Source organism: Rhinolophus ferrumequinum, chromosome 2, assembly GCF_004115265.2.
Source record: "Rhinolophus ferrumequinum isolate MPI-CBG mRhiFer1 chromosome 2, mRhiFer1_v1.p, whole genome shotgun sequence".
Classification (NCBI taxonomy): domain Eukaryota; kingdom Metazoa; phylum Chordata; class Mammalia; order Chiroptera; family Rhinolophidae; genus Rhinolophus; species Rhinolophus ferrumequinum.
Window position 1 is genome coordinate 99,745,245 of NC_046285.1, and position 13,219 is coordinate 99,758,463.

At 43.0% G+C, this 13,219-nt stretch overlaps 1 protein-coding gene across 1 annotated transcript; it reads right to left on the reverse strand.

Annotated features, from left to right (window-relative positions):
* Nucleotides 1–1,222: 1,222 nt before the first annotated feature.
* On the reverse strand, nucleotides 1,223–9,488 carry ATP5PO (ATP synthase peripheral stalk subunit OSCP). The gene is made up of 7 exons (XM_033135439.1): nucleotides 9,370–9,488; nucleotides 8,071–8,121; nucleotides 7,123–7,233; nucleotides 4,654–4,783; nucleotides 3,790–3,902; nucleotides 1,712–1,798; nucleotides 1,223–1,413 (listed from the first exon to the last, which is right to left on the reverse strand). Exons 1-7 carry the CDS (start codon nucleotides 9,403–9,405, stop codon nucleotides 1,300–1,302), a joined length of 642 nt encoding a protein of 213 aa, XP_032991330.1. The 5' UTR covers nucleotides 9,406–9,488; the 3' UTR covers nucleotides 1,223–1,299.
* Between the last annotated feature and the right edge of the window lie 3,731 nt (nucleotides 9,489–13,219).

Here is a 13,219-nt window from a genome sequence, read left to right on the forward strand (position 1 = left end):
AAGTGACATTTACTGTGGCTGTAAAGGTTCTAGTCCAGTCGGGATATACTTTGTAAGCTGAAGTGCAGTGGCCACACGTGTGCCAGGTAAGTCTGAGGAATCTTTTTAGGCCATTTCAGGGTAACTAATTATCGGAGAAGCACAAAGGTTATTTCCTCGGTTTGGCTTCCACTATACGAACGTCTCTTGCCCCAGCCTGCTGGTTGCTGGAAAAGGCCTTAATTGGCGGGACCAATGGGCACTTCCGCTGAAGGGCAATGACCTCTAGCAATCAGGGCACCTCCCCCTGGAATAGCTGCTCCCAGAGGGGGAGAAAGGCCTCTGATTTTGTTCTGGGCTGACATTCTTCCCGGCCATTCTCTGGTTCAGAAGATATTCCTGGGGCTGTGAGAGCTGGTGAGAAACCTGCGTCTCAGGCAGGGCTCTGACCCGGACCTCTGCCCTCAGGGGGTCGAGGACAGGAAGGCCTGTTAGCAGAATAACTGCTTTCAGTTTCCAGACTCTAGAAAGGACACATCTGTCCGGCCAGAATATCTCTGAAAGCCTTTATAGAAAACATTACGGCCTTTAAACTTAATGGGATAATTGGAGGGCAGGATTGTAAGACAAATCACTTTGGGCTCAAAGCAAGTCAAAATGCATGTGATGGAAGAACCTGTTAGCATAAGGAGATGAGCACGTACCAGCCATCGTCAGCGCTTCAGGCAGACCCTATACACCGGGCTGACACCAGATCACAGGGGACAGCAGTTGGGGTTGGCCCAGGCTTGGCAGCTGCAGGCAGCATGAAGCTGTGGAGCGTGGAGCAGCTGCCGATGTCTGACCAGCACGGGTTTCTGGGGCGCAGAGAACCACTTCCAGTATCCTTGACTAGAGACGGGCGCCAACAGTTGAAACTCCAAGAGGACAACAGCCGGCCAGGTTCGCTGGTACCTTAACCGCCCCTGCAGGCTCAGCCCCTCCCCAGGCTCTGGGTTTACAGGCCAAGGAAATGAGGTTAGATACATTAAGTACTTAACAGTCCCTGGCATCAAATGAGGCCTCAATGAATGGTAACTACTTTTCGGAACAAACACAAGCTTTCATAAATTCCTAAGAATAATCTACAAAAATTAGATTCTCCAGCCAAGGGCCTTTAGCCTTTAAACTAGGAGGATACTGAAAGACAGACATAAAAATAAGGCTCCCTGTATTTCCACTTTAAAAGACAGTAAGCATAGTATGTTCTGTTCAGGAAGCATTTTATTGTTGCTCCAAGTTGAAGAATTTTCCCTGACAGAAAATCAATTCCTTTCACTTTCAGAAAACCTCCCGCATAACCCTACTCAGCTTCTGAATCTTGGTTTTTGCAGACATATCAACATATTTCTCTCCAATACGGATAATCATTCCACCCATGATTGATGGATCAGTCTAGGAAAGAAAATAAGTTGGATATATGAAAACACATTGACATTTCACTAATTAAATGGAAAGATGAAAAAGTGCTTTGAAAAGTCTATGTGCCACATAAATTTAAGACATTATAATTACATCTAGAAAAAGGCAGAAGTCAAATTGTAAATGGAATCAGTAATCATTTAAACTAAGAATATAAAATTTCTGCCATAGGTAAATTAGTGGGTAATCGGATTTAATTTTTCACTATTTGTAACCATTCTAAGTGTCAAATTAACCCGAGGAAACATACCATACATAATTAAAAACCTACCTTAACTTCCAATTTCAGTATCTGATTTTTACTTAGGAAGCTCTGCAGCACCGTTTTTAATTCAGAAAGAGTGGCCTCATCTAAAGGCTAGAAAGGGACAAAACCATCTTTTAAACCTGAGAAAAAGCAAAACAGAACCTTCCCATCTTAAAAGGACAGGGGAAAATAAGCAGGCACACAGCACCAAGACAGGCCTCCTGCAGTCCCGTGTTCCACACCCGCGGACCCACCTGGGGTGACCAACAGCCACCCTCAGAACACCTCGGGGGCGCACACTGGCGGTTCTCTGACTAGCCCCTCCCTCCCGTCTCTGCTCCAGTCCTAGCAGAGCTCTTAGAAATGGTTCAGGGGAAACAAGCCTGACATTTACGCCTGAGGATGCAGGCCTCTGCTCGGTGCAGCCCTGGTGGGCACGGCTTGAGCCTATTATTTCCTTGGATGATAAGCTGCAGTTTAACCTGGTTCTATGATCTTTTAGGATCCTTGGTTACAGGAGCTCTGGCATGCCACCCCACTCAGTGGAACTCCTCGAGGGGGCCTGGGCAGCTGGCTGGCTCCTGAAGTCTGCACCGCTCTGTCATCTGTTCATACCGAGCAAGCACCCCAACATCCAGCCCCCTCTTGCCCCAGCTCTTACTCCTGGTTGGTGACGATGGAAAAGGCCTTTTACCTGTCACAAATCCTACCTCCTTACCCACTCATCCAAGAGTCCAAAGGTAACAAAAAACCTTTTACATCTTTGCAAAAATCTAACAGTATCTTTTGGGGGGTAGGAGAGGTAAAAATTTATCGGTGTTCAATCAAAACTTATTTACTGGGACTCTTGAGGTTAGAGAACTCTATCTGCCCACCTTCCATTGAGATGTGCACTGAGGACCAGCCCTTCTGCACCCACCACCTCATTTCATCTGGACAACCTTGGGAGGCCAACTATTATGCCATTTCACATATGCGACAACTGAGGTTCAGAGTGGTTAAGAAACCTACCGAAGGTCCCACCAGCAAGTGAGGACTAGCGTCATATTTGAAATCAGTCTATTTCTAAAGTCTATGCCCTTCGTCACTAATCAAAGGTATAATTTTTTTTAAAACAGTGGAAACTCATTTACCGAGGAGTTTCAACATCAAAAGCATTAATATTGGTTCTAAAAACCTTTCACAAAAATCACATCCTTGTAATCACTGAAGAACGACCTGTACCCGCACTCGCCGAGGTCAGCATGACCGCCGGAGCTCTATAACACAGTGGGCACTGCGACCTCCAAGCTGGCAGGACTCTCCGCGAGGTAGGTGCGAAAATGTCGTTTTAAACTCGTGCTCTTCCAGGGAGATAGAGTATCTTTTAGACACTAGACCTGTCAATCTCCATGAGGTCAGGTGCTGCACAGCCCAGGTAAACCCACCTCACTCCACTGATACTTAGGCCCCACAGACCGTTTTCCTAAATTGACAGAACTCCAGTAGGAAGAAAATATTTAAGAACAAAATTAATCCTGGGGAGGGAGTGTAGCTTAATGAACATGGACTGCTGACAGAGGGGCCTGTGTTCAAATCCTGCTTCACTTTTTGTGATCTAGGGTAAGGAACTTAATTTCCCTGGGCATATTTCCTCATCTGTATTATAATTATACTTCACATAGGCCTTTCATAATAAAAAAATGCATTACAAAGAACCCAGCAAATGGTGGCTCCCTTCAGCAAGTCAAGAAGATCAACGGGCCTATCCACCCTACCCTTCCCCATTCACCACCACCCAAGTTTGGAAACTAGTTTCAGTCAACCATTAAATATAGTATTTACAAAACAACTCGAACCTGTAATGGATCATAAACCACTATTTCCTAATGCATTTTAAGCCAATCTACAGTCCTTATGAATAATCACTGGTTAGGGAAGTACTAATAAGATACACACTGGCCCTTCCAAAGGGGAAGTTCCCAGAAGCTGGTATAAGAACGAAGTGACAAGTGACAAGTCACCTTTCCCAATTTCTTGATTTTACCTTGCTCCCCCCCGCCCTGCCAAATATGATGCATAAAATGCCAAGGCCAATGCAGCAGTAACAACCCTTTACTTACAGATGCGGTGGTAACTGAGCAAGGTACTTCCCCACGGTGCACGCTCATTATGGTGGAAAAGGCGGAAATGACTCCAGGGGTATTGTTCAGGCGACCATTTTCAGCAAGCAAATCTGGAAGTGAAGGTGTTTCAGTAACACAAACTCACTTAAAATGGGTTATCACTGAGGTATTATATCCATCTCAAAAGAAAACTTAATTTTCTATATTCAATGTCTTTTAAGAACGTGAATGGAGAAGATGCAACTTGTTATTTAAAAAGTATAGTCAATTTTGTTTTGTTTTGTTTTGAAAACAAGACTGCACTAATAAGCATTAAAGCAGTAAGGGGGTGTGTGTCTTACCCAGATCTGCAACAGACTCTTGATCACAGCTTGCAACCTGATTTTCATATTTAGGTCACAGACTCCAATGTTAGGCTAGGAATTCCCAAATTAACACACTAGCTATATTCCAAAATGATGACATGGGTACATTTTCTTTGGAATTTGTGTTCTGAGTTGACCACGGGACTTGAAAAGCAATCCAAGTGTACCAAAAAATGTGACTGTCTGCCAGGGCCGAGGGACACAGCCACTGGCTACAAACCATTTTCTTGGTATGAATCCCATTGGTTGCCTCCATGGATCAAAACTCCTGACCGTGCGATCAGACATTCTTCCATCTCAGGATCTTTAGACACTGCTCCTCAAACTTTAACGTTCCCGTGGGCCGTGAGGGAAGACGCAGATTCTGACTGAGCAGGCAGCAGGGGGCCTGAGAGTCTTCACTGCCAAAGGGCAGTGATGCCGCCACTCCTGGTTCATGGACCACACTTCTAGTAGCAAAAATCTCAGACTTCAGTGAAAAAGATCCAATACTTACTCATCAGGTTGGATGTGAGGGGAGAAAACTTCTCTTTTGTGGTCATGTCATTTAGGCTTTTCACTTTAATGGATCGCTTTATATAGGGATTCATAATTGAGGCAGCCATTTTGGGTTCCTTCAAGAGTTGCTAAAAGTGGCAAAAAAAAATCTCTTAAACTCTTTAGAGCATAAACGATCCTAGCGGCCATATACATACTTTCTTAAGAATCACCTATTTCATGAATTAAATTAGCCCTCTGAAAGCACAGATGAAGTTTACAATCAAATAATTTCTTCTACCTTTAAGAATCCACCCCACCACGATTTTGCACAGGATACAATAATTTTTGAAGAAATGCGCACTCTAGTTCTTCACGTACTAAGAAGACGCCAGTGATGCCCACACTCAAGTGCAGACCTAAGAAGGTGCTGTGACTGCAGAGGCCTCCTTGCCATTGCCCAGGAGAGGGCCCCTCCGTCTCAGGCTGATCCTGGTTCTGTCCTGCCTCATCCAGAGCTCTGGAGAACCAACCTAACCCTGCGAGAGACCTCTGGTGTTTCCAGGGCAGCCTCAATCAGTCTGGGAGGGAATGTGGACTAGAAAGAGGAGTGCAACGGCCACAAGAGACCACTTTGTCTCCATATTGCTAAATCAATGTCTGGATTCAGTGACCCAGGGCAGCTTCCAGCACTTTGCTCCCCTTTAGCGTCAGGCCAGAGTTCCAACAAGCCAAGGGTGTTTGCACGTGGGCGTCTTTCGGTTACGTGTCTTTCCGTTACTCTTAGCACCTTCTCCCAGGCTCCTGGCCACCACTGTCTCTGATCCAGGCTGCTTGTCATACACTGCCATTTAATGCGAAAACTGCAACTTGAGTGGCCTCATGGAAACACGTTTCCCCCCAAAAATGCTGGCTTATGCAAATTACAAGCATTCTGCAGTTTGGGTTACCCAATGGACAGTCAGTGACCCCTATGTCGCATCACTTTCCTGTAGGTGCCAAAAATTGCTGATCTTCATTTATACAGAGTTTTAAGGTAACTGCCTCCCTTCTATGTCTCCACGTCTTAACTGACTTCTAGGTTTTAGTCAAACCCCATTCGAATGTTCACAACCCAGGTCATTCTCTCCATTGTGAACACTGCTGTTCAGGTTTAGAGTGGGCACAAATGACAAGTAGTGGGCAACAGTTACCACCTCCCAAAATACCTGTGTGACATCCTGTCTGCCCTTGTTACACGCCTCCTCCCCCCAACCCCCCGAGTGTCTCCAACAGTTAGGCTGTTGGCTCTGAGAGGGTTGTAAAAGTTGAGGACAACACAGGAAAGCATTAGCTGTAAGCATTACCTGCGGAGGTAACGGGATAAAGGAAGAGACAGTTAGTTAAAATGACTGTCTATCAGGACAGAAGTCCCAATAAAAACTCAAAATACAGATGAACAAAAACATGTATTATTTTATACAACCAGTCTGTGAGGGTTTTTCCCCAAATCGTAAGATTAAAAAAAAATTCTTTAGAAATATGTGGATTAAAAAATACAAGAAATTCTTAAAACATAAAATCAAAAGAACACAACTTTTTCTGGAGAGAGTACGTACTGGCCTGTATTTCCCTCTTCCTCTTTAACGCAGAACGCATTGCCAGAGGTGGCAGCTAGAAAGTGGGAGGACGAGGGGATGCAAGAAAATGCGTAACTTGTTAACTAGAAAATTCAGTGAAGATTACAGCAGAGATTCTCCTATTTAAGTTACAGAGGAGGCTTGTGTTAAGTCAGTTCATTTACTCTTCTTTTCACGTTAAAAAAAATGGAACGCTCCCTGCAGTCTCCCCGTCTGTCTTCGTCAGTCTGTCCTCAGTGTGGAGCACATACATCTTTACTAACTTTGCTGCCTTGCACGCTCTGCTCATTCCCCCTCACATCTTGGGAATAAAGTAATGAAAACCAAGCAAAGGCTTCCAAAGGAAAATAAATTCCCATTAAGATAAAATCATTATAAACTCTAAAGACTAGTTTGGAAATACCTGGAATACAAGCATAGATTTTCAATGGTGACTTTTTTTTCTTCTTGTTTTTTTAAGGAGGGTGCAGCTCACAGTGGCCCATGCGGGGATCAAACCAACAACCTTGGTGTTATCAGCACCACGCTGTAACCAACTGGGCTAACCGGCCACCGCCAATGGTGACTTCTTAATTTTCTTTTGAAATGGCAATTTTTCTTAAATTACCATCTCATATTTCTACTTATTCTCTTAGCCTGAAATCTTAGTTCCCAATATCAAGAGCCTTATATGTTATCTGTTTGTACCTATTACACAATAGATTCAGAATAATACCCAGTCTGATTACTATCGACATGATTACAGAAAACAGGCTTCTTTTTACGCTGTTCTTTTTCTCTGAGGATACACCTCAGAGAAAAGGGATGCATAATCCAAAAACTAAAGGAAAATAATATAAAAAGGGAACTTAATAAGGAAAGCTACTTACTGCTACTCTCAACAATTCCTTTTCTACTTGTTCCAGTTTATTCTGCTTGGACGCAGCAGAATACAGAGCAGTGGCATAACGACCTTCGATACCATATATCTGAACAGGTGGCTTTAAAAACAAGGGTGGGGTAGGGAAGGAAGAGAAAAGGAGTATCAGTCAAGACAATAGTATACTGTCAATAGGAGAATTAAATATTTACAATTTAAAAAATACATCTTTTATAACACAAAGAAAATTGAAATATGTCATCAAAGAGCTATCCTGAATGGCAATTCTCAAACAAATTAAGAAATATTTCCTTGGCCAAGTCACTCCATCTTTGAGCTTCCAATTCTTCATCAAGGGCCTTAGGAAACTGTCTAACATCCCTTTCAGCTCAAACTACCTATAATTCAATGACATTAATTTTGAGATAAGCTCAGGCTTCCTTTGAATGTAATACTATTCAGTTCTAAGTCCAGGAGGTTTTTAAACACATTAGAGCCAGGAAAACAGGCATTTATGAAACATATACATGCATACTTTTATACATCTCATAGTAATACACATGCTTAGTGGTGCTGTATGGTTGTAGTGCAATGCTTAGGCTTTGAATTAGAAAGATTTAGTTCTAGTCCAGCTCTAAGACCAAGCTGAGCAGCCTTGGGCAAGTTTTCCCCAGTCTCGGTTTCCTCTTTTGTAAACTGGGAAGACTAGCTACTTCCCATTACCATTACGTGGTTTTAAGAAATTCTCATATTTAAAGGTTATGTATGGGCCTCTCGCACAGCAGGCATTCAACATTATTTCATTCCCTACCCGCCACTGCAACACATTTTGGGAACCACAAATCATGCAGCAAAAGTTTAGGTAGTAACTATACAAAAGTCCATGCCCTAGCTCTATTGCTGTTTGACTCATACACATTCATCTGCTTTCCAATTTCAAGAGAATAAGTTGACCTACCCTCACAAGCTTGGTAAATGGCCTGACCACAGATGTACTGAAGCATCGCACCTTTAAAAAAATAAAGTAGATCAAACAAGATTACTTGAAGGATTTCTTTACTTAAACCAATAACAAGAAATTTTCAATTTCACTTTTAAATGGTTAGTTTCTTACCTATGTTTCTTTGTATCATCACATAGATTACATGGGGGAGGGCTGTTCTTTATTGCTTAGGAGTAAATTTCCCTGCTGAGAATCACCCCAAGTTGCTTGGAAAATCACCTTCCCACTAACTTCCTAGTATGCTATGAAGAGGCTGAAGCTCACCAGTATGAGAGAAAACACTAATTTTGATGAAATACGTATTTTAAAAAATTTTAATAAGATTTTTGCCATTTATATTACTACGCTTGAGCAGGACTTCAATAAAAAGTGGGAGGATTCCAGTCATTATTTCCAAGAGATAGACCTTGTTAGAATCCAAATGCTATGTGCAAATAAAGATTAACCCTTGAGCACTGCAGCAGAGTTTAACACGAGAATAGGCCCCAGTTCCGAGAGATAGTATCTTATCTATCTAGGAACAGAGTTGGAATCCGCAGTTTAAAAAGCATCTGCAAGGGCACAGGCCACCTTCAAATAACCTCAGCTCGCAGTGTACTGTATAGCAAAACTGGCTGTGAGGATTAAAAGCCTTTTTAACACTATGGGAAGCAGTTACCTAAGCTGTTAGAGGGCATGATATTTAAAGCACTGTGTTAATCTGCACTATAAAGAGCACACATTCTCTTTCTAACTCCATTTTCTGCGTGACTCTGTGGGTTCGAATCTCAGTTCTACCGCTTACTCGCTGAGCAGCCAAGGACGAATCCTTTAAACTTTTTTTGGTCTCATTTCCCTTATAAAAAATGTACGATGTGCTTTACAAATATTCTGTAGCATTACTAGTGACCCCTGACAGGTTTGATTACAACGACAAAGAAAGATGATTGGAGGTGGACCGTGTCCTTTATTCGCAATCCACGGAAGCCGGGCCCCCATCGCCTGTGACCCTCAAGCCTGCAGGTTCTCGGAGCTGTGATCAGAGGACACCAAGGTCAGGCGCGCAGCCCAGTGCCCACTGCCCCGTGGACGTCCGGGAGTGGGGAAGCAGGGCCGCCCAAGCCTCCTTGCGTCTCCCCCAATCGCCGGGCCCCATGACCCTGAACGGCGGCCACGCTTCCCCAGCTATCGCCTCGCACTGTTGTTCTAGGGGTCTCGTATGGGTCACCCCAGGAGAGAGCCTCCCTCTGGCTTTCAGGACCTCCATTCTCTCACCTGCCGGGAGAACCCGGACACTGCTGGGGCTGCCATCTTCTCCCGGGCGACTGTAGGTCAAACCCAAGTTGGAAGAGAGACGCAAGGGCGCACGCGTGCGTCCGCGTAGCCATTCAGCCCGCTGGGAAATGTAGGCGCAGGTCGTTACACCGCATGCGCAGAGACCTCCCTTAGGCTGGGAGTTGTAGTCCTTAGAAGAGGGTACCAAAGTACGGGGCTGGGGTGGGGCTAGTGGGCTCAGGACCTAAAAATGCAATCCTTCAGTAGTTGATTAACAGGTCCTTACTGTAGAATGGATTTATTGTCCCTAGTTACAAAATTTCCATGTAGGCAAATATGGTGGCATTTGTTCCATTTCACATTCCTTACCGGCATGATTAGCATTTTAACCCCTTCTTCCAACTAAGCCAATATATCAAGCGCATAATAAACAAACGAACCTTACAGCTCCAGCAGCGGATGCCGCGTGCCCAGTGCCTGGGACTTGACTGCCCCTTCATCCCTCCCCGCCCTCGTCCCTTCTCACCTGAGTGCAGCAATTATCTGTTTGATTGGGGTTTGAGTGTGACATTGAAACCGAGAACCCAACACTAGCCTTGGCCAATTTCTCAGCATTCATAAAAACAATCTGTTTTCAAACTATTAACCCCTAAATGGAGCTTACTCTAATTTTCTCTTCTGTACGGAATAGAATTGGCTGGCAGAGCAAGGGGTTGACCTCCCTGGTTGCAATAATGGAGTCCTGTGGTCAATTAAAAAAGTTTTTTTCTGCTCAGGTCTATTATAGGAACACAGAACAATTCATTAATTCACCCTTTTAGAGTGCCGTTTTCTCATCATTACAAAAAAACTTGTAAAAATGCAGAACATAGAAGGAATATAATTGCCCTCTTTTCAACCACCTAGAGGCAGCTGTTGTCAATATTTTTTCAAGCAGTAGCCACAACTGCCCAGGCTTGAATCCCAGTCCTTTCAGTGACCTTGGCCCAATTATATAACTTCTCTGAGCCTCACTTTTTTCTTATCTATAAAATGGGTATTACACATAATAGTACCTGTCTTATAAGTTGTTAGGAAAAATAGGAGGTTAATATATATGTAAAGTATTTAGAAGAATTGCCTGATAGAACAGCACTCAGTAATCTTAGTTCTTTATTATATGTTTGTTTTTATTACATAGGAGTATACAGATTCACAAGCTATATGTAATTTAGTATGTTGCCTTTTTCCTTAATACAAGAGGAAAAAGGATACTAAATTACATATGGCTTGTGAATACATACTTACAATATAATATAAGCATATTTCCAAGTTACATAATTTTCATAAGCATTGAGGAAAGAGTGAAGATAGGAAATATATAAAATGGGGTCACAAGCTGCTACAATTGTTAACATTATGAAGATTAAGCCCTGAGGAAAGACCCCATTCATGTTCTAACTAGCCTGGGAACTTACATTTTTAAAAAACTTTCCAGTCTTGTGTCAATGCTTGCATATGCATCTGAACCTCCAGATAGAACTCAAATTACCCCCCAATGGACTCACATATACATCTATCTGATATCTATTATCCAGACCACTGGATGTGACCAGACCTTCTTCTGCTGCCCATTTTCTGGACCACTGGCATCCCTCATCCTGACTGACTGCCATCTGACTGGTAACCATCCTGGATCAATCCTAAGACTAACAATGCAGGACTGATAATTCTCAAGAACATGCTTTTTTACTATAAGACTTTTTAACACTTCTCTCTTCTTTGGAACACTTCTGGGTTTTTGCCTAGCTGTGTTTCCAGTGTGCAAACTCTAAGACCCTTGAATAAATCTCTATCATTTATTTCTAGCAAAGTCTCCAGACTATTTCTTTTTAAATTAGTTTCAGGTGTATAAAGCAACGTAATAGTTAGACATTGAAACCCTCATAAAGTGATAACCCACCCCACAAACTACTACCCTTCTGACATCTTATATAGCTGTCACAATACCATTGACTATCTTCCCTAGGTTGTGACTATATATACTTATATATTTAGTTATAGTTGACATTCAATACTATTCTACTTCAGCTTCAGGTGTATAGCGCATGGGACATAGCCTATGACGTGATCCCCTGATAAGTCCAGTACCCATTTGGCACCTTACATGATATTTACAACATTGTTGATTATATTCCCCATGCTGTATTATAACTACCAATTTGTATTTCCTAATACCTTCACCTTCTTCACCCTGCCCCCAACCCCATTCCTATCTATCACCCTGATAGATCTAGTACCTATGTGGCACCATCCCTAGTTATTTCAATATTATTGACTATATTCCTTATGCTATAACCTCCATCCCCACGACTACTGTATAACACTCAATTTGTACTTCTTGATCCCTTTGCTTTTCACCCATCCTTTACTCCCCTCCCATCTTAAAGAAGTCTCTAGGATTCCTTATAATACTGGTTTGGTGGTGATCAACTCTTTCAGCTTTTTCTTGTCTGGGAAGCTCCTTATCTGTCCTTCAATTTTAAATGACAGCCTTGCTGGGTAGAGCAATCTTGGTTGTATGTCATTGCTTTTCATCTCTTGGAATATTTCCTGCCAATCTCTTCTTGCCTGCAAAGTTTCTGTTGAGAAATTAGCTGCCAGTCTTATGGGGGTTCCCATGTAGGTAACTAACTGCTTTTCTCTTGCTGCTTTTAAGATTCTCTCTTTGTCTTTAACATTTGGCATTTTAATTATGATGTGTCTTGGTGTGGGTCTCTTTGGGTTTATCTTGTTTGGGACTCTCTGTGCTTTGTGGGCTTGTATATCTATTTCCTTCACTAGGTTAGGGAAGTTTTCTGTCATTATTTATTCAAATAGTTTCCCGTTCCTTGCTCTCGCTCTTATCCTTCTGGTACCCTTATAATGTGGCAGAAGATAATGTGGCAGAGGCCCCTTAAACTCCTCAATTTTTTGGATTCTTTTTTCTTTTTGCTATTCTGATTGGGTGTTTTCTGCTACATTATCTTCTACATCTCTGGTTGGATCCTCTGCTTCATCTCATCTACTGTTGATTCCTTGTAATATATTCTTCATTTCTGTTATTGTAGCCTTTATTTCTCACTGGTTCTTTTTCATGTTTTCCATCACCATTTTCATGTTTCCTATCTCTCTGTTGAAGTTCTCCCTGAGATCACTGAGCATCCTTATAACCAGTGTTTGGAACTCTGCATCTTGTAGATTGCTTATCTCCATTTCGTTTAGTTATTTTTCTGGAGCTTTATTCTGTTTTTTTATTTGGGACATGTTTCTTTGTCTCCCCATTTTGGTTGCCTCCCTGTGTTTGTTTCTATGTATTAGGTAGAGCTACCATGTCTTCCGAGCTTAGTAGAGTGGCCTTATTTAGTAGGTGTGCTGTGGGGTTCAGTGGCACAGTCTTTCTGGTCATCTGAGACACGCACTCCAAGTGTGTCCCTTGTGTGGGTTGTGTGTGTCCTCCTCTTGTAGTTGAGCCTTGGTTGGTAATTGCACATCAATTGGAGGGACTGAACCTTGGGCTCACTGGTTGTGAGGACTGGCCTTGACTACAGTGGAAGAGTTTTTGTGCAGGGGCTGACCCTACAGAGCAGGATTTGCCTCAGCAGGACTCTGGTGCCTGCCCAATCCACCCCTTGCTTGTGTCGTACATGGAGGCAGCTGGGTAATGCTCCAGCTCATTTTTAAGCTGGCCACTAGGGGCATCAGCCCCAGGACAACCTTGGAGGGGATCTGCTGTAGGTCAAGTTCAGCCACAGCCCATGCCACACCTGGAGCCACCTGGCAGGTGCCACAGAGAACTCCACAGACGGCTGCCATCCATGCTGGGTGCTTG